General features: G+C 40.9%; 1 protein-coding gene across 1 annotated transcript in view; it reads left to right on the top strand.

The window, feature by feature from the left end:
* The window catches only part of LOC145394453 (estradiol 17-beta-dehydrogenase 8-like), a 175,213-nt gene extending 149,175 nt beyond the window's left edge, over nt 1-26,038 (top strand). The window contains exon 6 of the mRNA XM_080268312.1: nt 25,933-26,038. Coding sequence (XP_080124438.1) covers nt 25,933-26,024 — 92 coding nt within the window. The 3' untranslated portion in view covers nt 26,025-26,038. The remainder of the gene's footprint in view (nt 1-25,932) is intronic.
* Nucleotides 26,039-27,289: the final 1,251 nt, after the last annotated feature.

Below are 27,289 nucleotides of genomic sequence, written 5' to 3'. Positions count from 1 at the left end.
GGTATGGAGAGGTCAAGCAACATGCATCCAACTATAGGAATATGAGAGGTGGCACGAACTTCCTACATTTACGGGAAACGAATCCACAACAGAAAGCTCAAACATTTGGCATAGGTATAACCAAAGAAAGGTGGATTGCAGGAGGAAGGCACAATGGAGAACCTTCATCGTTCAAGTCGTCCTCGTTTTACCGCAACACAATAGGACAAGGAGATTATCACAACGGTGGAAGCAGCACCTGCAAGCAGTGCTTACGCCGTAGGAAACGAAGTGCACTTAGAATGAAGCACACGACCAGTTCTGCGCAGACTTCGGTCGTCTTGTTTATGTGTTCGAACTCGTCTGTGGGATTCAGTTTGTCAGCCACTCTAAAAGAAAAATAATCAATTATCATAACAGAATAACTCTTCTCATGTGCTGAGTACTATAGTGAATTTTGTTTTACAGCACTTAATTTCCCAGGTCATAATTATTAACTTGATTAGCAAAGTTAGAGTTAATAAAGTTGGAGAACTGACTTCCGAACACCTATTAAACTAACTGACTTGTAAGGATAAGAGTGTTGTCATAAAAATAAAAGATGAGAAAAGCTTCATTAATACTAAATAAAAACTGCAGTCAGAATGATTTAATAATTATATAGATTAGTTTCGGTAAGTTACAAAATATTATATGCTGGCATCTACAGGCTGATCACGTGGAGCAAATGGCAACTCAAGTCAGTGCTACCAACCGATCGTTTGACACAAAGCAGACCTCTCCAAACTATAGTATTTCAGCAGATATTTTCACCAAATTTTACGACACGGCTTTTGTCTTTGACTGTACTTGGAAGTAAGCATGGTGGTATATGTGGGACAGAATTTTGATGGTGTGTGTGTGTGTGTGTGTGTGTGTGTGTGTGTGTGTGTGTGTGTGTGTGTGTAAGGGCGCATCCACACGTGTGCTCGAACGTGCTAGCACGGCAACATGTAAGCAACACAGTAACGAACACGCAGCAAACATGTTGGGAGCAGCAGCATTCAGATCATGTTGGCAACATCATGATGAAGTCTCAGCTGCCTGGTATGGACACACTTATCCCATCGCCTCTGCTGCCAGTGTTCGAAGCTGCACTGAAACATGTTTGCATACATCTGTCCAAATACTGCTACATACATGTACCCAAACATGTTGCCAGCTGTGTTGCCAACAAATGTTCGGGGGCATGTGTGGACGCGCACTGAGAGAGAGAGAGAGAGAGAGAGAGAGAGAGAGAGAGAGAGAGAGAGAGAGAGCAAAATAATTAATAGCTGAAAACCCTGCCACGGACTTCTCTAATATTTGTTCCAGCAAACGGCAGTCACCCATGACCTACGCCACATTTTCTTGCTGCCATTTAGACGAGATAAACCTCTACACCAGTCACGTCACGGGAAGCCTCGGGTTGTGACTGGTTATGACCGCTCAAAGGGCAGGACGAAAATACTGTCATAGTGTGAATACCGTCACTGTTAACCCTATCATGGTATGGGACATCTCTTATTCTCTTGCCAGCTTCAAGGGTTCAGTGGAAATGAAGCAGGATAATGAACTAGGTGAAGGAAGGTTCCAACAATTAGCATTACCTCCTGCACAGATTACCTTATTTGTTATGCATGTTATCTTAGATGATTTTATGCATATTGGGAGGGGCATTTCGACTGAGGGGTTAGATGCAGCCCTCATTAATTTCTTGAATATAGGAGTGATATACGTAGCTGCATAGAATCATCAGAAAGTGAACAGAGACGGACCGGGAGGCTTCAGAGGTTCAAAGAATTCGAAGCAGGATGTTGAACTCAACGAAGGAGGGTTCCAACAACCGGTATTAAAACCTTCAGTTACTTCTTCTTATCCTCTCTCCTGGGGACCTATTGAATTGCATCAGCAAGATACTTATACAGTCTTCACTAACTCCTAAATGTGAAAGGCCTTTCCTAAATTAGGTTAAAGCGTCTGGATGGTGAAAAATCAGCAACAGAGGGATCGAACTGTCGAAATTTACTCTTTCCCAGCCATTACGTTTTCCTGTATCTTATTCTTGCAATCTCCAGATATTTATAAAATGGATCATGGGAGAGGTTTCGAACTGGAGGGGTTAGACAGTATAGGCTTCATTAACCCCTCAAAGAGAAGGGGTCTTTTTTTTTTTTTTTTTTTTTTTTTTTTTTTAAGCTACATTCAGTCGTATAGAGCTCAGCTCGGTAGAGAAATCGTATGCAAGTCGGTATTTGCCTGGCAAAGTGTGACTTAGTGGGAAAAAGTCCGTGCTGGCTCCCGTGTATGATTAAGTTCGTTCCCCGTTAAACAATACAGTATTCCACAAGGGGCATGTGTGCTTGTCAGGTTTATTATAATAGGAATAATTAGACATAACACATCAGAGAATGAAAGCTCATATTTTGTAAGATTTTTTGTTTCTTAATCTCATGAAAAACATTTATTGGCTTCTGATACTTAATGGTTCTGTCTGGCATGACACATTTTCATGCCTCTACCGGTACACAACACATTATGATTACGGAAAAAAGTGTAGTCATCAATGAACATGGAAAGCAATAACTGAATTTGTGACTACCAGCTTAGTGCCATCAGGTGCCTTCATCTCAGTTTACCTTTCAAAACTGCACCCACCCAGACCGTATATAGCATCTCGACACATCCCAACACATATTTTATTTTTCTGGACAAACCCCTTAGATACACTCCAGACACACCCAAAACGCAAAACATCTGCACTCAGATACACCACAGACACCATTAACACTCCCAAAGAGTACAGTGACGCAGTAAATGAGTGAAACAGTTATGGACATTCAGTGCATTTGGGCGCCCGGGCGTGTACGGGGAGTAGAAAGAACCGTGTCTTCCTTATTTTTACACGTAAAATGTCTAATAGTATGCACGCTTCTAAGCTGGCCTTTGATTTATAACCTGTGAATTATAAAGTTATTGTTAGATCGAGAGTCTGAAAATGCAGGTTTGTTCTTCAACCTTTCTACTGTTCATGTGTGCAAACTAAAATACTGCAACGTTTTCTGTGAAAAAGTAGGACTTCATAACTTAATTTAAAAGTTAGAATGAGGTTAGTTATGATCTATCTATCTATCTATCTGTTGCCAGATGCCTCAATCCCGTAAGGGGTGGCCATAAGCAAATCGCCTCAGTGTCGCCGTCCCCTGTCATTTCACTACCTGCTTCCAGCTCACATCCTCCTCTCTGAAATACCTCTCCACTCCATCTCTCCATCTCATCCTAGGCCTTCCCTACCCTCTTCCCCCCTCCACCTCACTCACATACACTCTCCTCGTTAGTCTCTCGCTCTCCATCCTCTTCGTATGGCTAAACCACCCCAGCGTATTTCATCAATCAATTTCTATCACATCCACATCCACATCCACACCACCGGTATTAGGAGGAGTAGACTGTAGCACCAGTCGAGCAGGGCAGTACTCCCAGGGTGGATGGAAATCTGATGATAGGAAGAGATGGAGCACCCATTTCATCAGTCCTCGGGACTAGTTCCTGACCATCCCCTTTGCTGAACTTTTTTAGTGTCTCAGTAACACAGAGAGTAGGCCAGCATGCTCTCCAATACAAGTTTCTCAAACTATCAGCACCAAACCACATGCACAGTACACACTACACTTCCTTTTCCAATATTCAAAAACAAATCATGGCTTCAAGACACATAGCCTCGGAGTCCCCGGGGAGGGAGGGGGGACCATAAATGCCCCCACTTTCCGCCCCTCTCCAGGTGACGACTCGAGCCACCTGGAACCACTATCTGACTCACTTCTTCTTTTCTGCAACATTCGCGGCCTTTCCTCAACTTTCTCTCTGTTGAGCACCACCTCTCCTCCTCTAAACCTCACCTTCTTTTCCTAACTGAGACTCAGCTGTCTGAGGCAACTGACAGCAAACCCTTTTCTGTATCCTCCTACTTTCTCTATACTCATTTCAAAGCCAAAGGTGGCTGTTGTGTATATATACGCAACGACTTACCTTGCTCTCGTGTTCCTGAACACGATTCATCTAATTTTTCCACACTCTGGCTTTGGCTTTCCTGTCATTCTCTGACTAAATACATCTGTGCTGTCCACATATCCCCTAATTCTACTGACTATGAAAAATTCTTCGACTATCTTACTTCTACGATGGAACACATTCTATCCATTTCTCCTTTCTCTGAAATCTCCATTCTATGGACCTTTGGCTCTCCTCTCCTCTCACTGATCCACCTGGTGAACAAGCCTACATCTTTCCCATCCTGAATGACCTAGAGCAGCTTGTACAGCACCCTACCCGTATCCCTGACCGTCTTGGTGAGAGCTCCAACATACTTGATCTCTTCCTTACAACTAATATTTCTGCTTACACTGTTAATCTTTTGTCTCTTTTAGGCTCCTCCGATCACAACCTTACTACTGTAACCTGTCCTATCGCTCTGGTGCAGCCTGTGGACCCTGCAAAGAAAAGTCGTCTGTGGCATTTTGGAGCTGCAGATTTGGAGGCCCTCAGGCAGTACTTAATTGTTTTCCCTGGAATGATTATTGCTTCCATGGCCGGGAGCCATCTGAGTGTGCCTTGCCTATTACGGGGGCTATTTTCGCGGGCATGGAAGCATACATTCCTTTCTCATATCCTTTGACTAATGCAGGAAAGCCTTTGTTTAATCACGCTTGTTCTAATGCTGTCTGCAACAAGGAGAGAGCCCTGAATCACATCTTCTTTACGTCTCTGCCCGGAATCGTGCAAAGTCTGTTCTTCGCTCTGCTCAAAATAATTTCATCCGTTCTAAATGCTTTCAACTCTTCAACTCAGATTCTTCCTGCTTCTTCTGACACCTTGCCAAAGACCTTTCTAACAACTTTACCTCAACATCCTTCCCTCCTCTTTTCTACTCTGATGGATCTGTAGCTATTTCTTCTACTGATAATGCAGATCTCTTCGCTCAAACTTTCTCCTCGAATTCCATCATAGACGATTCCGGTGGTGTTCCTCCATCACTTCCCCCTCTAACTTCCTCATGCCTGACATTAAAATTTCTACAGCTGATGTATTTTCTGCCATAACTGGCCTCAATACTAACAAGGCATATGGGCCTGATGGAGTCCCTCTTGTTGTCCTCAAGAACTGTGCTTCTGTGCTTACACTTTGCCTAGGTAAACTCTTTTGCCTTTGTCTGTCAACTTGCACCTTTCCTTCTTGCTGGAAGTTTGCTCTCATTCAGCCTGTCCCAAAGAAAGGTGATCATTCCCAACCCTCTACATTAACTATCATCCATTTGCTGTAACATCCTGTATTTCAAAAGTTTTCGAGTCAATTCTTAATAGAAATATTTTAAAGCATCTTTCCTATCACAACCTTCTTTCTGACCGTCGGTATGGGTTCCGTCAGGGACGGTCCACTGGCGATCTTCTTACTTATCTTTCAGACTCCTTGTCATCCTCCTTTCGGGACTCTGGCGAAAGCTTTGCCTTTGCACTTGACATCTCAAAGGCTTTCGATCGAGTCTGGCATAAATCTAATTTTCAAACTGCCCTCTTCTGTCTGTGCCTTGATCTATAGCTTCTCTTCTTTTCTGGTCGTTCTATAGCCGCTGTTGTAGACGGCCATCGTTCTTCTCCTAGACCTATCAACAGTGGTGTACCTCAGGGCTCTGTCCTATCACCAACTTTTTTCCTTTTATTCATCAATGACCTAAGGTGTACATCTAACCCTATCCACTCATACACTGATGACTCCACCCTTCACCTTTCCATTCGGTTCCCGCAGCATCCATCTCAGAAGTTACTTCAACAAGCAAGGGATGAGGCTATGGGCCTATGACACACCTTATGTCTGACTTGGCTCATGTCTCTGACTGGGGTAAAAATAATCTTGTTTTTAATGCATCAAAAACTCAGTTCTTACACTTATCAACCCGACAAAATCTTCCACAGGTGTACCCACTAATGTTTAATTATATTCCCCTTAATTCTGCATCATCCTAGAACATGCTAGGGGTTTTATTCTCTCGTGACTTATCTTGGAAAGATCACATTACATCTCTTGTAAAATCTGCTTCCAAGAGATTGGGTGTGCTAAGCCAACTTCGTACCTTCTTTACCCCTGCATAATTGTTGACTCTATACAGGGGTTTTATCCGCCCCTGTGTGGAGTACAACTCTCATGTGTGGGGAGGCTCCCCAAATACAGCTTTTCTTAATACGGTGCAGTCAAAGGCTTTTCGTCTCATTAACTCTCCTCCTCCTACTGGCTCCCTTCAACCTCTGTACCTTCGCTGCACTGTTGCATCTTTATCGCTTCTCTGTCGCTATTTCAATGGTTACTGCTCCTTTGAACTGTCTGGTTGCATCCCTTCACCTCTACGTCAGGCACATAGCACCCATATAGCAGCTAACTCTCATCCCTTTTGTGTCCAACTCTCTAAAGCATGAGTTAACTGTTACTCCCAGTCCTTCATTTATGCAACAGGTTAACTCTGAAACTCTCTCTGTCTGTATTTCCTGCTAGCTATGATCTCCAGTCTTTCAAATGCAGTGTGTCCAGCCATCTCGAAATGATCGGCTCTTACATTTGGCTCTCTCTTATATTTTGTTTTTTCTCTTGGAAGGAATGGTTATTGCGGACTTGTGGGCTTTGGTTCCTACTTCCTAGCATTATATATATATATATATATATATATATATATATATATATATATATATATATATATATATATATATATATATATATATATATATATATATATGTATATATTTTATGTGAGGAAGAAGGAACCAAAGGCCATGAGCCCGCAGTAACAGGTCCCTCCAAGAGAAAAACAAAATACAATAGAGAGCCAAATTCAAGATCCGATCATTTTGAGATGCCTGGGCACACTACGTTTGAAAGACTGGAGATCATTGGCAGCAGGAAATACAGACAGAGGGAGACAGTTCCAGAGCTGACCTGTTTCATAAATGAAAGACTGGGAGTAACGGTTAACTCTTACATTAGAGAGTTGGACAGAAAAGGGATGAGAGTTTGCTGCAGACGGGTGCTACGAGCCCGTCGTAGAGGTGGAGGAATGCAAGCAGACAGTTCAGAGGAGCAGTGACCATTAAAGTAGCGATAGAAAAGAGATAAAGATACAACAGTGCGGCGAACAGACAGAGGTTGAAGGGAGTCAGTAAGAGGAGGAGAGTTAATGAGATGAAAAGCCTTTGACTCCACCCTACTGAGAAGAGCTGTATGTGGGGAGCCTCCCCACACATGAGAGTCGTACTCCACACAGGGGCGGATAAAACCCCTGTATAGAGTCAACAATTGTGCAGGGGTAAAGAAAGAGCGGAGTCGGCTTAGCACACCCAATCTCTTGGAAGCAGATTTTACAAGAGATGTAATATGATCTTTCCAAGATAAGTCCCAAGTAAATGAAACCCCAAGCATGTTCAAGGATGATGCAGGATTAAGCTGAATATTATTAAACATTAGTGGGTATACCTGTGGAAGATTTTGTCGGGTTGATAGGTGTAAGAACTGAGTCTTAGATGCATTAAAGACTACCATATTATTTTTACCCCAGTCAGAGATATGAGCCAAGTCAGACATTAGGTGTGCCATAGCCTCATCCCTTGTTTGTTGAAGTAACTGTTGAGATGGGCGTTGCGGGAACCGAATGGAAAGGTGAAGGGTGGAGTCATCAGCGTATGAGTGGATAGGGTTAGATGTACAGCTTAGAAGATCATTGATGAATACAAGGAAGAGAGTTGGTGATAGGACAGAGCCCTGAGGAACACCACTGTTGATAGATCTAGGAGAAGAACGATGGCCGTCTACAACAGCGGCTATAGAACGACCAGAAAGGAAGCTAGCAATGAAGGCACAGATAGAAGGATAGAAACCGTAGGAGGGCAGTTTGGAAATTAAAGATTTATGCCAGACTCGATCGAAAGCCTTTGAGATGTCAAGTGCAATGGCAAAGCTTTCGCCAAAGTCCCGAAAGGAGGATGACCAGGAGTCTGAAAGGTAGGTGAGAAGATCGCCAGTGGAGCGTCCCTGACGGAACCCATACTGACGATCGGAAAGAAGGTTGTGATAGGAAAGATGCCTTAAAATTTTTCTATTAAGAATTGACTCGAAAACTTTTGAAATACAGGACGTTAAAGCAATTGGACGATAGTTGGAGGGTTGGGAGTGGTCACCCTTCTCTGGGACTGGCTGAATGAGAGCAAACTTCCAGCAAGAAGGAAAGGTACAAGTTGACAGACAAAGGCGAAAGAGTTTGCCTAGGCAAGGTGTAAGCACAGAAGCACAGTTCTTGAGAACAACAGGAGGGACCCCATCAGGCCCATATGCCTTGTTAGTACTGAGGCCAGTGATGGCAGAAAATACATCAACTGAAGACATTTTAATGTCAGCCATGGGGAAGTCAGAGGGGGGAAGTGATGGAGGAACAGCACCGGAATCGTCTAAGGTGGAATTGGAGGAGAAAGTCTATGCGAAGAGATCTGCTTTATCAGTAGAAAAAATAGCTACAGAACCATCAGAGCAGAAAAGAGGAGGGAAGGATGATGAGGTAAAGTTGTTAGAAAGATTTTTGGCAAGGTGCCAGAAGGAGCGGGAAGAATTCGAGTTGGAGAGTTGAGAGCATTTAATATGGATGAAATTATTTTTAGTAGAGCGAAGAACAGTCTTAGCACGATTCCGGGCAGAAACGTAAAGATTATGTGATTCAGGGGTGGGTTGGCTCCGGTGCCTTTTGTAGGCCTTCTCCTTGTTGCGGACAGCATTAGAACAAGCGTGATTAAACCAAGGCTTTCTTGCATTAGTCAAAGGATATGAGAAAGGAATGTATGCTTCCATGCCCGAGAGAATAACCTCCGTAATGCGCAAGGCACACCCAGATGGCTCCCGGCCATGGAAGCAATAATCTTTCCAGGGAAAATCAAAGAAGTACTGCCTGAGGGCCTCCCAGTCCGCAGCTCCAAAATGCCACAGACGACGTTTCCCTGGAGGGTCCACAGGCCGTACCGGAGTGATAGGACAGGTTAAGGTAATAAGGTTGTGATCGGAGGAGCCCAACGGAGAGAAAAGATTAACAGAGTAAGCAGAAGGATTAGTTGTGAGGAAGAGGTCAAGTATGTTGGAGCTCTCTCCAAGGCGGTCAGGGATACGGGTAGGGTGTTGTACAAGCTGCTCTAGGTCATTAAGGATAGAAAAGATGTAGGCTTGTTCACCAGGTGGATCCGTGAAAGGAGAGGAGAGCTAAAGGTGGTGGTGAACATTGAAATCTCCAAGAATGGAGATTTCAGAGAAAGGAGAAATGGACAGAATGTGTTCCATCGTAGTGTCATAAAGACTTTGTAGTTACTTGTAGAGAAGTATATTTTAGACTTGTGGTCGAGCGGCTTTTATATCTTGTAGTAGTTTCCCCACCAGATGTCATGTAGTGACGGGAGAGGTAAAGAATAGTATGGGACTATTTTTATTTTGTCTTGGAAATATTAAACAGGTATAATAGTATAAGTCCTGGGTAGCTACCTCCCTGTCTCGCTATCTCTCTCTCTCTCTCTGTTCTAAAGCTAATCTCCGTCTCGACCTCTCTCTAGGGTCGCTTGTCTCCTTCTGTCTAGCCTGTTCGGTGGCTAATCTAGGTCTGAGCTCTCTTTCCTAAATTCTCGTGTAGTAGGGTGTGTGTCACATGTGTTCCTCGTGGGTGGACTAGATCTTTCTCACGAGAGGACTGCTGACAGCTAACTGAATCATCTCCTTACTGGCCGCTGTCGTCAGCTTTCCTCCGTGTAAGCGTTTAGCGCTGCTCGCTTCTCGCAAACACAACACCTTCTCATCATGTGACTTCCTGCTTCTATCTGTCTCTCTATCTATCTATCTATCTATCTAGTATGATTTGCAATTATAATATGGAGACCTACCACATTGCTCTGCCGCGCAAAAATGGCGTACCATCGACATTTAATAGTTATAATATATTAATACATACTACATACACATTATAATGAACTTATAAGCTAATTAAGTGAAATACATAATATTGTAAAGTAACATAATTGTATGAATATTGTATACATATATTATTCATAGTAAATAGTGATTATTCAGTAATATTACATTTTAAATAAGTTGAATACATATTGGAATAAATGCATTAAAGTAAATTATTTAACTGTAATACAGTATGTACTTGGGTTATTATAGTGAAATGCATACATGCAAGAATAAAAATAGTTTAAAATTAAGATTATTGTAAGAGTTACTAATATTTCATTTAAAGATAATGGTACTGGTCTGCCATATATGGGTCATTCTTCTTTGTGTTATTATTATTATTATTATTATTATTTTTTTTTTTTTTTTATATATATAATTAATACTATATACAAAATATATACACTTCATTCAGGGTGGTTAACTGTGATGTTAACTCTCCCCCCACTAAACAATGACTCCAAATTAGCAATTCTTGCATGCATTCTGTGCATGGCCAACAGCAATACTGCAACCACAATGCAGATAATTATGAAGACAGAAGGTGCTTGGCTATACACATAATATGGGTTGAACATACTCAAACTCAAATCCTCCCAGGGCTTCATTGTTTCATTGATCAGCTGCATAGTTTCAAACTTAGGTGAAGTCAGCTTAATACTTGTGCTCATGTTTAAGTCCATATCAGGCAGTGGGTGGAAATGTTTGTGTGTATGATTGAGAATGGCGTAGTGATTGATGGTGGAAAAAGTAGACATGGATGGTGTAAATACCGCACAGTAGTCTGGTGCTATGTATAATCCTGAGGCTGATGTATGAGATGGTGGTATATCTGGACAGACTATGTAAACTGATGTGTTATGAGGGAAATAAAAAAACTGCGAGTGTCCAATGCGTTGATGGTGTACAAGTTTATCTGGAGCAAAAGTGAAGTTGCAATGATGATGAATATTGTTATTGCTGATGATAGCCATTTCACAAGGGACCGTATCAGTAGGCTGAAACGTGAAAATGTACGCAGGACAAAGATGAACAGCATGTAAGGATGTGCGGCACTTTCGCTCAATCGTTGACTCACTTGCGAAAGTGACAGTGTCTCGTCTCTTGGAGACCATGATGAGTTCGGTGTCTGTGTTGATGTTGATGATGACTAAAGTGTTGTTGTTTCTATAGGGGAAGGGGTGTATTTGGTATACTGTGAACAGGTCTTCCGTGATGAATGGTACATGAACTATCACTGATGTTGGTGTTAGTGTTGCTTCCAAGTACGGGTAATATTGCATAAATTCCCTACTGCGGAACAATGGCTTCAATTTATGTTTATGTATGCCTTGACTAACTATCTGACGTAGCTCATGAACTGGGAGTAAGTCATTTGTGATCTTGCCATCACCAGCATTCGAAATTCCTTGCATAAGTGCCCTGAAATGATCTCTAGTGTTCTCTAATTGTAGTAGAATCGTGTCAATATGTTCTGTGATGATGGAGAAGTGCTGGAAAAGGGTAACGTTACCCTCCAAGTTATTTATTTTATCTATACTCTCGAGAGCTACGTTTTCTGCTTGTTTCAGATTTTTCACAATTGTTTTCATTGCTGAGTTCTGTCCTGTGATGAATTTATCTTGGTATGTTAGTACCTGAGCTATCTTATTAAATTTTTTGTTTATTTCTTTAAGGTCATCCTCTGTAGCCAATCCAAAGATGTTCCCAAGAATTGCGCCGCCCAGATCGAACAAACCGCGCTTTTGGCGAGTACGTGTGATGTTGTTCCTGTCGCTCAGCACCTCTGTTCCAGAAGATGGGAGATCTTGGATCATGACGAGCATAGTTGACTTCGCCTGTTCTAGTTTCCATTTCGCTAACTTCACCATTTCATCCACTTCCTTGGTGATATGTGATTGTGAAACATAATTCCCTATCTTGAAGTCCAGAGTTCGCATCGGCGTCGCAAGTCTTTCTATATAAGTAGGTAAGTCATACAAGTAATCTAGACTTATTTCAGTACTCATGACGTCCTTGACGATTGTAGTCGTGGCTGTTGGAGCTATGAGGCATCCTTGTCGTACTATATGCTTGGGGTCTAGGTGCGCATATACCCTTACTATGTATAGGAGAATCCATAGCATAAGTCCCTTCATCGTAACCTACCGAAAAAAAAATCTATTAATTTCCTATAAAGCTGTGGTTGATGATAGTGATGATGTGCGTTACGGTTGGCTGTTATTTCAATTATAGAAGGAGTTTAAATCGATATTTAATTCCCGTAAATGATGTACTGTAGATTTCAGTGGAATAGTTGCACCTATGTTCGATTGTTTGGTATATGACCTTAATTTCTTTTTTGTAATCATTGTTGTGTTCTTGCTTGGTTTCTTGAGGTACGTTCACCTGTTCGGTTGTATCCGAGGCTGAATAACTATGTGATAATTCCCTTGAAACTCGTTTTAAATGGTCAATATGAACTTGTTTTTCCTCGCCACTTGAAAGTGACTTAATTAAAACTTTGTTTGCCTTTATGTTAATTACTCTGTATGGGCCCTCAAATTTAGGGGATAATTTATTGTCTCTCGTATGAATGACTCCGTAAACAATGTCTCCTAAGCTGATAGGTGAATCTTTTGCCTTTTTGTTAAATGCCTCCGTCATTTCTTCCCTGGACATCGTTAATTGTTTTTGCACTCTTTTGTGTATGTCCTGGAATTCACGTAAACGGAGTTTAGAGTAATCATCGTAATTGTATATAGGCATGCTGTCACCTTCTAGGAGCTCATATGGTAATTTTTTATCCGTGCCATATATAATGAAATGTGGTGTGTCACCAATGGATTTATTTATAGACCCATTAATGGAGGCCTCTACTCTGGGAATCCAATCATCCCAGCTTGCATAATTTTCACTGAGAATGTGTCGTAGCACATCTAATACCTTTTATTTTGTCTCTCTACCAACCCATTCGATGCTGGGTGATAGGCCAAAACGTTAACCTTTTTAATGTTGTATTGTTTACATATTTCTTGTAAGATCTCAGAATTAAATTCTCCTCCATTATCACTTATTAATACCTTTGGGGTAGTAAAGCGACATATTACATTATCTGTTATTGCCTTTGCTACTGTCTCTGCTGTCTTATCTTTAATTGGAGCTAAAATGACATAACGGGAAAAATGATCCGTTGCTACGAATAAGTATAGGTTATTATTGTATGATAATGGCATCTTGAGTAAATCAACAGCGACAACGTCCCATGGCTGATGTGGTACTGGGTAATTACCCATCGGTGCAGGTGTGATTGGGTATCCTTTGTGTTTCGCACATGATTCGCATCTGTCTATATGATTGTGTATATCTCTTCGTAATGAAGGCCAGTAATATAATAGCTGGGCTTGGTTGAATGTCTTATCCTTTCCAGGGTGTCCTGCATGTGGGCTGTCGTGTATCATTCGTAATACTTGGGGTATCATGTCATTAGGTACTACCAACTGGTTAGTATTTCTTTGGCGTTTTGGTTGTTTAGAGTTAATTTTGTATAATGTATTATTGACCATTGTGAATTGTTCAAGTGGGACATGCAGTTTGGGTAATTGTATGTCATCTCCACTTTCTAACTTGTATATTACTTTTGACCATACTGGGTCAAGTCTTTGTGCCTTTGCGATATCCTCGTGGTTTGGGATATTTCCTTTGAGATCTAACGCCGCAACCTGAATTGTGTTCGGGTTCCTAGATAATGCGTCAGCTACTATATTCATTTTACCTTGTATATAATGTATTTGTACATTGTAGTTTTCAACTGTACATTTCCATCTTGCTCTCCTCCCAGAAAGGAGTTTTTCTTTAAACATACCCACCAGTGGTTTATGGTCGGTGAATAAGTGGATTTCGTAACCATATACCAAATCTCGAAACTTTTGTAATGCAAAAATCACTGCAAGTGCCTCTAAGTCTGTAGTGCTATAATTTTTCTCCGCACCTCTTGTTTGTCTGCTGGCAAATGCAATTGGTTGATTCTTTCCTCTTTTATCTTCCTGCATCAGTACAGCCCCTAATCCTTTAACTGATGCGTCTGTACAAATAAGAAATGATTTCGTGTAATCTGGATATGCTAAACAAGGTGCATTCGTTAGTTTAATTTTTAGATTGTTAAATGCCCTTTTTTGTTCTTCTTCCCATTGGAATACAGCATCTTTTTTGAGTAGTTGGAATAGAGGGAAGGCTATATGAGAGAACTGTGGTACGAAGGACCTATAGTACCCAGCCAGACCTAAAAATTGTCTAACTTCGTCAGTCGTAGTGGGTTCAGGAAAATCTCTCACTGCCTGTATTTTGTCATCAGTGGTGTGAATACCATCAGAACTTAATTTGTGGCCTAAGAAATTTATTTCCTTAAAGCAAAATTTGCATTTAGAAAGTTTAATTTTTAATCCAGCATCACTAAGCTTTTGTAAGAGTAAGTCTAATTTCCTGAGATGATCCTTAATATTCCTCGTTGCGATAATAATATCGTCAAGATAAACAAATATTCCTTGTCCTAAAATTCCGGACAATACGTAATTCATAAGACGCTGGAACGTACCAGGGGCTGTCCTCAGTCCCATTGGCATTCTTGTATATTGATAATGGCCTCTGTTTGTTGAAAAGGCAGTGTATTTACGTGACTCCTGAGATACCGGAATCTGATAGTATCCGTTTAGGAGATCGATGGTCGAGAATATATTATTCTCAGGACCAATATTCTGTAGAACATCACTTAGCAATGGCATGGGAAATCTGTCTGGGATGGTGTGATTATTTAGTTTACGGTAATCTACTACCGCACGCATTTCTCCATTTCTCTTGGGCACAAAGAAAAGGGGAGCGTTCCACGGAGAAACTGAAGGCTCAATAATTCCAAGCTTTAACATTTCATCGACATACTGATTTGCAAGTGTACGTTGGGAGTGTGGTATGCGATAAGCTGGTACGAAAATTGGTGGTGTTTCTGGGTGCACATTAATCATGTGATTAATCAAGTTAGTACACCCTAATTGTTCTCCGGGCAAGGCTACGGTGTCCCTGTGTGTTTCCAACAGGGTTAACAAATCATTTTCTTCGTCAAATTCACCTGAGTGAATTAAATTCTCTTTTATTCTTTCTCTATCCGTAGATTTTATCTCACTTGTTACTCCACCAATATTTATTTCCTTCACAGGGGCTAAACATTTTTCAATATTAACTATGCAAGTTCCCTTCTTCAACTGAACTTCCCCATTCATGTGATTAATAATGAATATCTGAGTTAGCCCTTCGTCGTTCGTATGACATAATGCGTTTTCTACTGACAATCCCTTTACTTTACATAATTCTTCTAAGACAAGAACAGTACTATTCCGTAATTTGCTCTTTATGGTAACCTTCATGTATGAATTAGGTGGTATAACCAAATCATTAGTGAGATGGGCTGGAAAAATTGATAAATCAGTACTGTTAGCTGGGTCACTAATTCTGGAGGATGGGGTTGCTGGTGTAAGTGGATCTATACACTCATCTGTTTGTGTATGTTTGTTTAAGCCTTTAATATTACCAATTCTTTTTGGCTCTCTTCTACCAATCGGTGAGGGCTCTGAAGTTATTTCCTCTATAAATTCATTATCAAAGTCTATTCCATTCATTTGTGGGAGTATAGTTATGTTCTCAGTTCTCATGGATCTTAAGCCCAGTAACATATGAGCTTTAATTGCTAAGTTTTCAACGATATAGAACAATGCAGAGAATGGTCTTGTAGTTTCTGTGAAACTGAGATTTAATCTTATCATACCTTTTACTGTAATCTCTTGACCATCTACTGTGTTTAATTCTAAATCAGCTTCATCCAGAAAAGTTACTTTCTTTTTATTTTTAAGAATTCTATTTAGTTCTTCATGTGTTATTAAGTTCACTGGAGAGCCTGTATCTAAAAATAAGGAAACGTTTTGATCCTCACATACAGCTGGTATCAAGATACACTCATTTCCCAACATGCCTCCTATGTGAAGTTTAACCTTGTTCTTTTTTATGTTTGTTCGTTTTTTGTCATGACTTGGTCTTCCCCGATTTGAACATAGACACAATTTTTTCTACTGTTTTGCAATCACTAGTCCAGTGCCCTTGGTATCTATGATGCCTACAGTAAGGACCAAACCCTTGTGTCTTTTGATTATCCTCTTTTGCCTTGATAAAGCATTCATACCTTGTGTGTCCTGGTTTTGCACAGTAATGACACAGAATGGACCTATCCCTTGACTGTGACCTACGAGGTGATTTCCCATAAAAAGTGTTGTTTATAGCGCGAGACCTGCTCGGGCTGCGCGAAAACTTATGAAACTGCCTGTAGGAAGGCGTGTGGGAACGAGGTCTAGGCGTCTTTGCTTGTTTGGGCTGCCTCATTTCAGGTCGCGATCGATTTTGTTCTCTGTTTGGGGTCGGTGTTGATGTTTTCACAGCTGATACTGTCTCAGGTACCCTGATTCTACCAGAATGTGCATGTGTGTCGACCACACCTGCTTTACTGCACTGCATCTCTACCTCGTTCATTAAGTCTAGTAAGCACATTCCAGGGATGTACGCGATTGTTTTGGCGATCTTAAGGGTTCTATCAGGTAATTTACACAAGGCAGCTACATAACCAATGATGTCCACGACGAGGTCTGGGGACATCTTTCCATCATCTGTTATCCACTTAGAATTCTCCAGAGTAGCTAATAGGGTTCTCTTGATTGTGGAGACATCAGCAGTTATTTCACTGAGCACATGGTTTGTAGTGTGCTCCTTACAAGATCTACAATTTTATGTAATTCTGGAATTATACCTGGCAAGAAGTTCATACCTCCAGAAAATTTCTTCAGAAATTCAGTTTTAAATTCATCATATGTCCTAGCACGATGTAGCTTATCGGAGCGCAATAAATTGCTTGCTGGACATCTTTCCTGGCTTATGCAAGATGAAAAAATAGCAATTTTCTCTTGTTCATCTAGTATGTGGCGCTTGATGAACATTTGTTCGCACTGACTGATTAATGAAATGACATCAATGCGATCCTTGTCTGTGCCAGAGAATTTTGGGGCAGTCTTATCCTCGTGATACACAAAAACGTGAGGTGTGGTTTTTAGATCAGCAGTATTTGTTTCTTGATTCATATTTAATGATTGCCCTGTTAATTCAACTTGTACGAGTTTATCGTTATGTGAGGGAATGGTAGAATATGTATGACCGGACCGGTGAACCCTGTTAAGTATATTGGCATACGTATTTAAGGCAGCTGCGAAGTCGATACTCTCAACGTCAGAAGGGGTTTCCCACTCATCATCCGAAACTCCCGTATTTGTTTCCTTATCTATAACGTGTGGTGTGGGTTGTACAATGGGTGGGCTGTCTCTTAATTGTGAGTCTGATGTGGCAATTTGTGTGTCATCTGGTATTAACGTGGGTGGTTGCGAAAATATTCCTGTCATTAAGATATGATGTTATGAAATACGCCTCTTGTTTATTTATGTCCTAGCAAACTAGATGATTAAATAAGTTGAATATAGCTAATTTTAGCACTGAGAAGAAATGAGCAAGTATAATTTTACCCACTTGATACAGATCGTAGAGGTGTGTCGATACAAAAGTCGATCTCGGAAGAAAATACAGGTTTGATTGAAGATCTCTTGATAATTCTAGTGGTGTGTTGATGGACGATATTACTCAGGAAACTCCATGGCCTGGTATTTGTAGTGGTTAACGGCTGACCCAGACAAACCTCAACATAGAACGTCGAATTTCCAACTTAACTGTGAAAATAAGTGAATATGAGTAGGAGCTATGTGAATAATGAGTAATGAGTAGTGGGTGAGAAGTGCCTGGTGTCCGTCACACGTTGCTTGGCATGGCAGACTCGCGTTGTGATGTCATCTCAGCACATGGTGACGTCGGCTTCCCACACTGGTAGCTGTGGTGAGTGAATGAGTAGCGATGAGTAACTTGAGTGAAGACGAGTGAGTAAGATGAGTTGTAAATCGTGTCTCACTCTTCGTTTGTTTGTTCCCTTTATTCTATGTGGAAGTTTTCTCTGTCCTTTTCTCTAGTGATTTATTCGTTGTGGGATGAAGACTGCCGCTACTTGTAGGTGCGTGTAGAAGATTATACAGACGACGTAGAGTTGTTAATTGTAGTTGATTGTAGATGGCTGTAGTTGATTGTAGATGGCTGTAGACTTTGTCATAAAGACTTTGTAGAACTGAAGCTAACCTTGTAGTCTCGGTTGCTTTTGTAGAAATTTGCTTTTAATTCGGAGACGATGTCCGCAGATTTGCTGGTTTGTCGTTAAGCTACTTGCAAGGCGTCGAGTGATCTCTTGACCTCTGCATCAGCGTAATGATCTGGGAGACGGAGGGGCAGGAGCTGATATTGTTGGTTGTTGTCAATCTTGATATTTTGTAGGAATTTAATGTTGATTCGTAGACGAGGTTCGTATACGTTCGCTGCTACCAAATGTCATAAAGACTTTGTAGTTACTTGTAGAGAAGTATATTTTAGACTTGTGGTCGAGCGGCTTTTATATCTTGTAGTAGTTTCCCCACCAGATGTCATGTAGTGACGGGAGAGGTAAAGAATAGTATGGGACTATTTTTATTTTGTCTTGGAAATATTAAACAGGTATAATAGTATAAGTCCTGGGTAGCTACCTCCCTGTCTCGCTATCTCTCTCTCTCTCTCTGTTCTAAAGCTAATCTCCGTCTCGACCTCTCTCTAGGGTCGCTTGTCTCCTTCTGTCTAGCCTGTTCGGTGGCTAATCTAGGTCTGAGCTCTCTTTCCTAAATTCTCGTGTAGTAGGGTGTGTGTCACATGTGTTCCTCGTGGGTGGACTAGATCTTTCTCACGAGAGGACTGCTGACAGCTAACTGAATCATCTCCTTACTGGCCGCTGTCGTCAGCTTTCCTCCGTGTAAGCGTTTAGCGCTGCTCGCTTCTCGCAAACACAACACCTTCTCATCATGTGACTTCCTGCTTCTATCTGTCTCTCTATCTATCTATCTATCTATCTAGTATGATTTGCAATTATAATATGGAGACCTACCACAGTAGAAGTAAGATAGTCAAAGAATTTTTGATAGTCAGTAGAATTAGGGGATAAGTAAACAGCACAGATATATTTAGTCAGAGAATGACAGGAAAGCCGAAGCCAGAGTGTGGAGAATTCAGGAGAATCAAGTTCAGGAACACGAGAGCAAGATAAGTCGTTGCGTATGTATACACAACAGCCACCTTTGGCTTTGAAATGAGTATAGAGAAAGTAGGAGGATACAGAAAAGGGTTTGCTGTCAGTTGCCTCAGACAGCTGAGTCTCCGTTAGAAAAAGAAGGTGAGGTTTAGAGGAGGAGAGGTGGTGCTCAACAGAGCGAAAGTTAGATGAAAGGCCGCGAATGTTGCAGAAATGAAGAAGAAGAGAGTCAGACAGTGGTTCCAGGCACCTCGAGTCGTCACCGGGAGAGGGGCAGATGGCGGGGGCATTTATGTTCCCCCCCCCCTGGGGACTCCGAGGCTGGGTGAATTGACGCCATTTTTGGTGAATTTTTAATAGGAAGTATAGTGAATTTTCAATAGGAGGTGTATATATATATATATATATTGTTACATAGCCTATGATTTCATCATCCTTTGTGTAATTTTTAACGCACAGTATGCTGCACGTTTGATCAAGAGCGTGTTCTGCCTCTGTCCCCCCCTTCTACCGTTATAGTAGAGTAAGTCGTTCTCTCTGTTATTCAGAGAGGGATTTTCAGCTTTTTGTCCCCATGGCTTCATTTGCGCGTCCTTCTTACAAGTTGTATCAAGCTCTCCTGGCCCCTATATAATGAGCTCAGTCTCTGCATCATTGCCACTTAGATCTGCTCCTCATTTTGTTCACATCTCTGTCCTCCCCTGTACAGTTATTATTATTTTGAATTTCTCAGGAAGTCTCCAACCATCTAGCAGTTGTGTGATTTGAATATACGTGTTATTGCATTTTGTTCTTGTACTGTATTGCATAAGGTTAATTCTTAGGCCTAGTGATGTTTTTGATTAGTGTTGGGTTTTATGTCAGTCATTTTTTATAATAGTTTGTATCTGTAATAATTTATCTTGCATTAACTGAGCATTACCAGGTGTATTTTCATTTTATCAGGGCTGACTTAGATAAATTTACTCTTGCTAATTTCGCGTTAATAGAGGCTATTGCAGTTAACCATATATTTAACCTGTTTATTTGCCATTACATTATCCTTATGAGTTCTGAATGTTTTGTTGTTAGTTTGAGCATTAAACTTTAACTTGTAATTTTACCTAACTCTTTTGTTTTGAACCTGGAACTTTACGGGACACTAGTGACTCTTAGTATTCTCACTATAGTGCATGTTATCTTTCTCTGTTCCGTAACATAAATTTGGCGACCTCATATCAGGATATTCAGGATATTATCATAAGGATATTGCTTGATATTTTGTGACTGTTACTTATTCATGATGTCTACTATTACTACACTTGATGAAGCCAAAGATTTTTTGTCAAATGTGCAAACAGTGTTGGATGTAGAAAACAGAACAAAGAATGAACTTAAGCTTGTTGCTCAACAATTGGGAATTGCTGTTCGCTCTCATCATTCTAAAGATCAGATTGTTGACATGATTAATGAAAGCTTGTTTAATGTAACTCCTCCAAATGAGCAAACGCAGATTGAATTAGCTAAGTTACAGCTAGCCCTGCAGGAGGCTAAGGCTAAGGAGGCGGAGGCCCGTTCTAAGGAGGCTGAGGCACAAGTTGAAATTGCTAGGATTCAGGCAGACCATGAGTATCGCATGAAACAAGGTGGAACTGGATCATCTAGCTCTGATGATTTTGATGTGGCTAAAAATGTTAAACTTGTCCCTCCTTTTAATGAATCTGATTTAACAAAGTATTTTCAGTTGTTTGAGAGGGTAGCTACAGGTTTTAATTGGCCCAAACAGAATTGGCCAGTACTCCTTCAAACTGTTCTCACCGGTAAAGCTCGAGTAACTTATGCATCTTTGCCTCAGGATCAGTCTGATAATTATGATGTAGTTAAGAGCTTGATTCTTAAGGCCTATGAGCTTGTTCCTGAAGCCTATAGAGTAAAATTTAGGACAACTTACAAGCAAGATAAGCAATCCCATGTTGAGTATGCAAAAATCAAAGAAGATCTGTTAGAGCAGTGGTTAAATTCTAAGAATGTGGATTCTGATTTTGGTAAATTTAAGCAGATGATTTTGCTGGAGGATTTCAAGAGGTGTATTTATAAAGATGTAAGCCTATATCTTGATGAGAAAAGGATAGATAATTTGTCTGATGCTGCAGTTTTAGCTGATGAGTATGTTCTCACTCACAAGAGATATTCTAGAGAAAAAGGGAAAGCTGAGAGTAAGTACGTTGCCTCTACTCAGAGTACAGGTAACAGGAAAGAGAATAAAGATGATGTTTCTCAGGAAGTAAATACCAGCTTCACCTCTAGATTTCAGAAAAGTAAATGTACTTATTGTAGTAAGCTTGGTCATACTACGGAGAGATGTTTCAGGAGACAGCGTGATGTGAACAAAAAGAAGTCTTTAAATATTCAGTCAATTGGTCTAGTGTCCACTCTTGAGAGTTCCCAGAATTCTTTAACTGAGTTAACTGAACCTGCTTTGAGGGGTAACTTAAATTCTCATGATGGAGCTCCTCTTTTGAGCAGTAACGTGGGTGACACTCTCAAGAGTTCATGTGCTAATTTCCTGTCTGATGGTTTTGTCAGTCCTCTGGACAGTAATGACAGGAAATCAGTTAAAATATATCGTAATACAGGTGCTTGCCAATCCCTTATGCTGACCAGTGTTCTAGGCTCTAATGTTAATTCCTCTGATGAAACTGTAATCTTACAAGGTGTAGGGAATAATTACTTCTCTGTCCCTCTGTGCAGAGTGAATTTAGAGTCTGGTTTTGTTAATGGTTCCGTTATGGTTGGGTTGGTTGAGACACTCCCAATGTCAGGTGTAACTTTCTTACTTGGAAATGATATTGGTGGAAGTCAAGTGTGTCCAGCTCCTCAGTTGTCTAGTGAGCCAGTGGCTGCGTCCCAGGATTGTGATGTCCCTGATGTGTTCCCAGCATGTGCTGTCACTAGGGCTAAGTCTAAAGTTACTGGTGATTTAGAGGATAATGATGATGATGATGTTATCCTAGCTGACACTTTTCTTGCTAATTTGGACCACTCACCAGATGAGGCAGTACCCCGTAGTGTTGATAATTTGTCTCGTCAAGAGTTGGTTGAGTTGCAGGTTGCTGACCCTGAGTTGAAAGGTCTAGCTAACTCTGCTTACAGTGAAGAAGAGTCAGCCGGTGCTTCTACTTGTTATTATGTAAAGTCAGGAGTACTTATGAGGAAGTGGAGACCCCCAACAGCATCAGCCGACTGTGAATGGGAGGTTGCACATCAAGTTGTCATCCCTCGTGTTTGTAGGCAGGATATCATTAGAGTGGCTCATGATTCCAGTTTGGCAGGACACCTTGGCGTGAGGAAGACTGTGACACGCATTTTGAAACACTTCTACTGGCCAGGTATCTTCAGGGATGTTTCCTGGTATTGTAAGTCTTCTCACACCTGTCAAGTTGTGGGGAAGTGTAATCAGACCGAAAAGGTTGCACCTCTAGTTCCCATTCCTCCATTTGAGGCGCCTTTCACCCGTGTGTTGGTGGATATTGTGGGCCCTCTTCCTAAGACTTCTTCATGATTTTCTTATGTGTTGACCCTGATTGATATGGCTACTCGTTATCCTGAAGCCATTCCACTTAGAAACATCTCAGCAAAGAACGTGGTTAAGGAAATGCTAGGGTTCTTCACAAAGTTTGGTCTGCCCAAGGAGGTACAGTCAGACCGGGGAAGTAATTTCATGTCAAACGTTTTCAAGCAGTCTCTGAAAGAGTTGGGCATCACCCAGATCACGTCTTCAGCTTACCATCCCCAGACCCAAGGAGCGTTGGAGAGATATCATCAAACACTCAAATCGATGCTCAAGAAATACTGTTTGGAACATCAGAAAGACTGGGATAAAGGTCTTCCATTCGTTGTGTTTGCCGCAAGAGAATCTCCAAATGAATCACTGGGCTTCTCACCTTTTGAACTACTGTTTGGCCATGAAGTAAGAGGACCCCTTAAGCTACTCAAGGAATGCTGGCTGTCGGAGGAAGATGACGTCAACCTGCTGGAGTATGTGATGAAGTTCAAAGAACGGCTGTCCACTGCTTTACAACTGGCGAGAGAGAATTTAGGAGCTGCTCAGGAGAAGATGAAGACTTGGTATGATAAGAATTCCAGGTTACGCCACTTTCAGCCAGGAGATCAGGTTTTGATTCTGCTACCAGTTCATGGGCAACCTCTTCAAGCCAAGTTTAGTGGCCCTTATTTCGTGGAGAAGAAACTCAGTGATGTCAACTATGTCATCGCCACACCAGATTGTAGAAAGAGCAAGCAACTATGTCACATCAACATGCTGAAGTTATATCACAGGCGGGACGAAAATAATCCAGTCTGCACTGTAGCTGTTCCACCCGAGTCTGCAAGTGAAGCTCTCCCATGCAGTATGAGCCTGAGTGATAGTTTGGGGAAGAATCCTGATATCATGAATGATCTCCAGACTAAGCTTTCTCATCTACCTCCCGAGGAAAGGCAGGAGTTTTCGGTATTACTGCAGGAGTACCCGCAAGTGTTCCGTGCCACTCCAGGAAGAACTACTGTGTTGATGCATGATGTCGAGGTTGGAGACGCAAAGCCAATTAAACTGCCTCCTTGCCGTGTGAACCCAGTGAAAGTTCCTCTCATCCAGAAGGAGCTTGGCTACCTGTTGGACCACAAGATGATTGAGCCCTGTCAGAGCGAGTGGAGTTCTCCTGTCACTCTGGTCCCTAAGCCAGGTGGGTCACAGCGGCTTTGCATTGACTACAGACGTGTTAATCAGATAACCAAAACAGACACTTACCCTCTCCCTCATGTGGAAGATTGCATAGACAAGATCGGAAAGGCTAGGTACATAAGTAAGTTGATTTGTTAAAGGGATACTGGCAAGTACCTATAACTGAACGTGCTAGGGAGATCTCATGTTTTGTAACATTAGGAAAGACATTTGCATGTTCTGTAATGCCATGTACAGATTGTTTTAGTGTAATAAGAAATTTCCTTTGTAAATTTCTTTTTTCTTTGTGGGGAGGTGTTACATAGCCTATGATTTCATCATCCTTTGTGTAATTTTTAATGCACAGTATGCTGCATGTTTGATTAAGAGCGTGTTCTGCCTCTGTCCCCCCCTTCTACCGTTATAGTAGAGTAAGTCGTTCTCTCTGTTATTCAGAGCGGGATTTTCAGGTTTTTGTCCCCATGGCTTCATTTGCGCGTCCTTCTTACAAGTTGTATCAAGCTCTCCTGGCCCCTATATAATGAGCTCAGTCTCTGCATCATTGCCACTTAGATCTGCTCCTCATTTTGTTCACATCTCTGTCCTCCCCTGTACAGTTATTATTATTGTGAATTTCTCAGGAAGTCTCCAACCATCTAGCAGTTGTGTGATTTGAGTATACGTGTTATTGCATTTTGTTCTTGTACTGTATAGCCTAAGGTTAATTCTTAGGCCTAGTGAGGTTTTTGATTAGTGTTGGGTTTTATGTCAGTCATTTTTGATAATAGTTTGTATCTGTAATAATTTATCTTGCATTAACTGAGCAATACCAGGTGTATTTTCATTTTATCAGGGCTGACTTAGATAAATTTACTCTTGCTAATTTCGTGTTAATAGAGGCTATTGCAGTTAACCATATATTTAACCTGTTTATTTGCCATTACATTATCCTTATGAGTTCTGAATGTTTTGTTGTTAGTTTGAGCATTAAACTTTAACTTGTAATTTTACCTAACTCTTTTGTTTTGAACCTGGAACTTTACGGGACAGTAGTGACTCTTAGTATTCTCACTATAGTGCACGTTATCTTTCTCTGTCCCGTAACAATATATATATATATATATATATATATATATATATATATATATATATATATATATATATATATATATATATATATATATATATATATATATATATATATATATATATATATATATATATATATATGAAAGGTTGAAAATAAGCTCTGAATGTATAACGAGAGGCATCTGAGAGGTTGGTCTGAGGAAATATAATAAATAAATAAATAAGGGAAGAAAACCACATAGCAAAACTGATAAATCATGGATTCTGTCACAAAGTACCATTGTTATGATAATAAACACACTATCTAAATTTTCAGGCCATCCCTCTAATGATGATACAGCCTGTGTGAGTGAGAAGGGAAAAACCAGTTGTTGGTGGCTAACCACCAAATCGGTAGGAAGGAGGGGGACAGGGGAAGAAATAGTTGACAGGAAAATAATTTGAAGTTGCCGGGGCTTAACTCACCATGCACGGGTAGTATTTTGTGGCGAGGGACAATCACAAACACATATAACTGTAACTGAAAGAAAAGCACACAAACATTACCCCAGAACACGACACACAACCGTTGATTTACATCCAGGTCCCTAATTTAAGTTGTTGGTAATGGACAGACTGAACAAACATAATAAACCCTTTCATGCACGGACTCCAATCATCAAACACCATCCTGTACAACGCACCATGATACACATCGTGTCAAACAAAGGAGGGCACAAGTTTCCCGCTGATGTGTGTCATATTTTCATATGTTTTTTTACCCGACTCGTGTCATGGTGTGCTTTACAGGTCGTTAAATAATCTAACGACTCAAACCACCTGCGCCTTAGAGGGTAAAAATGTTAAGTTTTGAAAATGTTTATACTGTTTCCTTTTCTTAATTAATTTTACTATTTTTCCCCAAATACAGAAGTGGCTGAAGTGGTGGCGTTCCTGCTGAGTGAGCGGAGCAGCTACATGGTGGGGGCCTGTGTTGAGGTGACGGGAGGATGCGACATGTGATCACACACACACACACACACACACACACTTTTAACTATACCCATATACAGTAAATGGACAAACACACTATATATATATATATATATATATATATATATATATATATATATATATATATATATATATATATATATATATTGAGGAAGGAACCAAAGGCCAGGAGCCTGCAAATTGTTCCCTCAAAAAAAAAAAAAAAATCAAGATAACAGAGAGCCAAATTTAAGATCCATTTATTTTGAGACCCCTTGGTAGACTGCGTTTGAAGGACTGGAGATCACAGGCAGTAGGAAATATAGAAAAAGGGAAACATTTCCAAAGTTGACCCGTTGCATACATAAAGGACTGAGAGTAACGGTTAAATCTTGCATTAGAAAGTTGGACAGAAAAGGGATGGGAGTTTGTTAAACTGGTTTTACGCACCTGCCTCAATGCTGGAGGGATTTAAGCAGGCAGTTCAGAGGGGCAGTAACCATTAAGAGATAAAGATACTACGGTGCGTCGAAGAGATAAGTAGAAGGGAGTCAGAAAGAGGAGCTTCCCCACACAAGAGAATTGTGCTCTATACAGGAGCGAATAAAACCCGTGTATGGTCAACGACTGTGTAGGGTTAAAAAAAAGCACCGAGTCGACTCAGCACAGCTGATCTCTTGGAAGCAGATTTTACAAGAGAGGCAATATGATTATTCCAAGATAAATCCCAAGAGAACGAAACACCAAGTTTGTTTAAAGATCATGAAGGACTGAGCTGGGTATTAATAAAAATTAGAGGATACTCCTGCGGAAGATTTTGCTGGGTTGATAGATGTAAGAACTGAGTTTTTGATGCAAGATTACTTTTACCCAAAACAGAGATATGAGTCAAGTCAGACATTATGTGTACCATAGCCTCATCCCTTGTTTGTTGAAGTGGCTGCTGAGATGGATGCTGCAGGAAGCGAATAAAAAGGTGAAGCATGGAGCTATCAGCATATGAGCGAATAGGGTTAGATATTCAACTTACAAGGTCATTGATAATTAAAAGGAAGAGAGTTGTTGATAGAACTGAGTTCTGAGGAACACCACTGTTGATGGCTCCAGGAGAAGAACGGTGGCCGTCTACAAGAGCAGCTATAGAACGACCAGAAAGGAAGCTAGAGATGAAAGCAAAGATAGAAGGGTAGAAACTGTACGAGGGCAGTTTGGAAATTAGAGATGTATGCCAGACTCTATCAAATGCCTTTGAGATGTCAGGTGCAATGGCAAAGATTTCGCCAAAGTCCCGAAAG

This window comes from Coenobita brevimanus, chromosome 27 (genome assembly GCF_032717465.1).
Source record: "Coenobita brevimanus isolate Jiangsu-jjx chromosome 27, ASM3271746v2, whole genome shotgun sequence".
Classification (NCBI taxonomy): Eukaryota; Metazoa; Arthropoda; class Malacostraca; order Decapoda; family Coenobitidae; genus Coenobita; species Coenobita brevimanus.
This window is presented reverse-complemented; position numbering and strand designations above follow the sequence as displayed.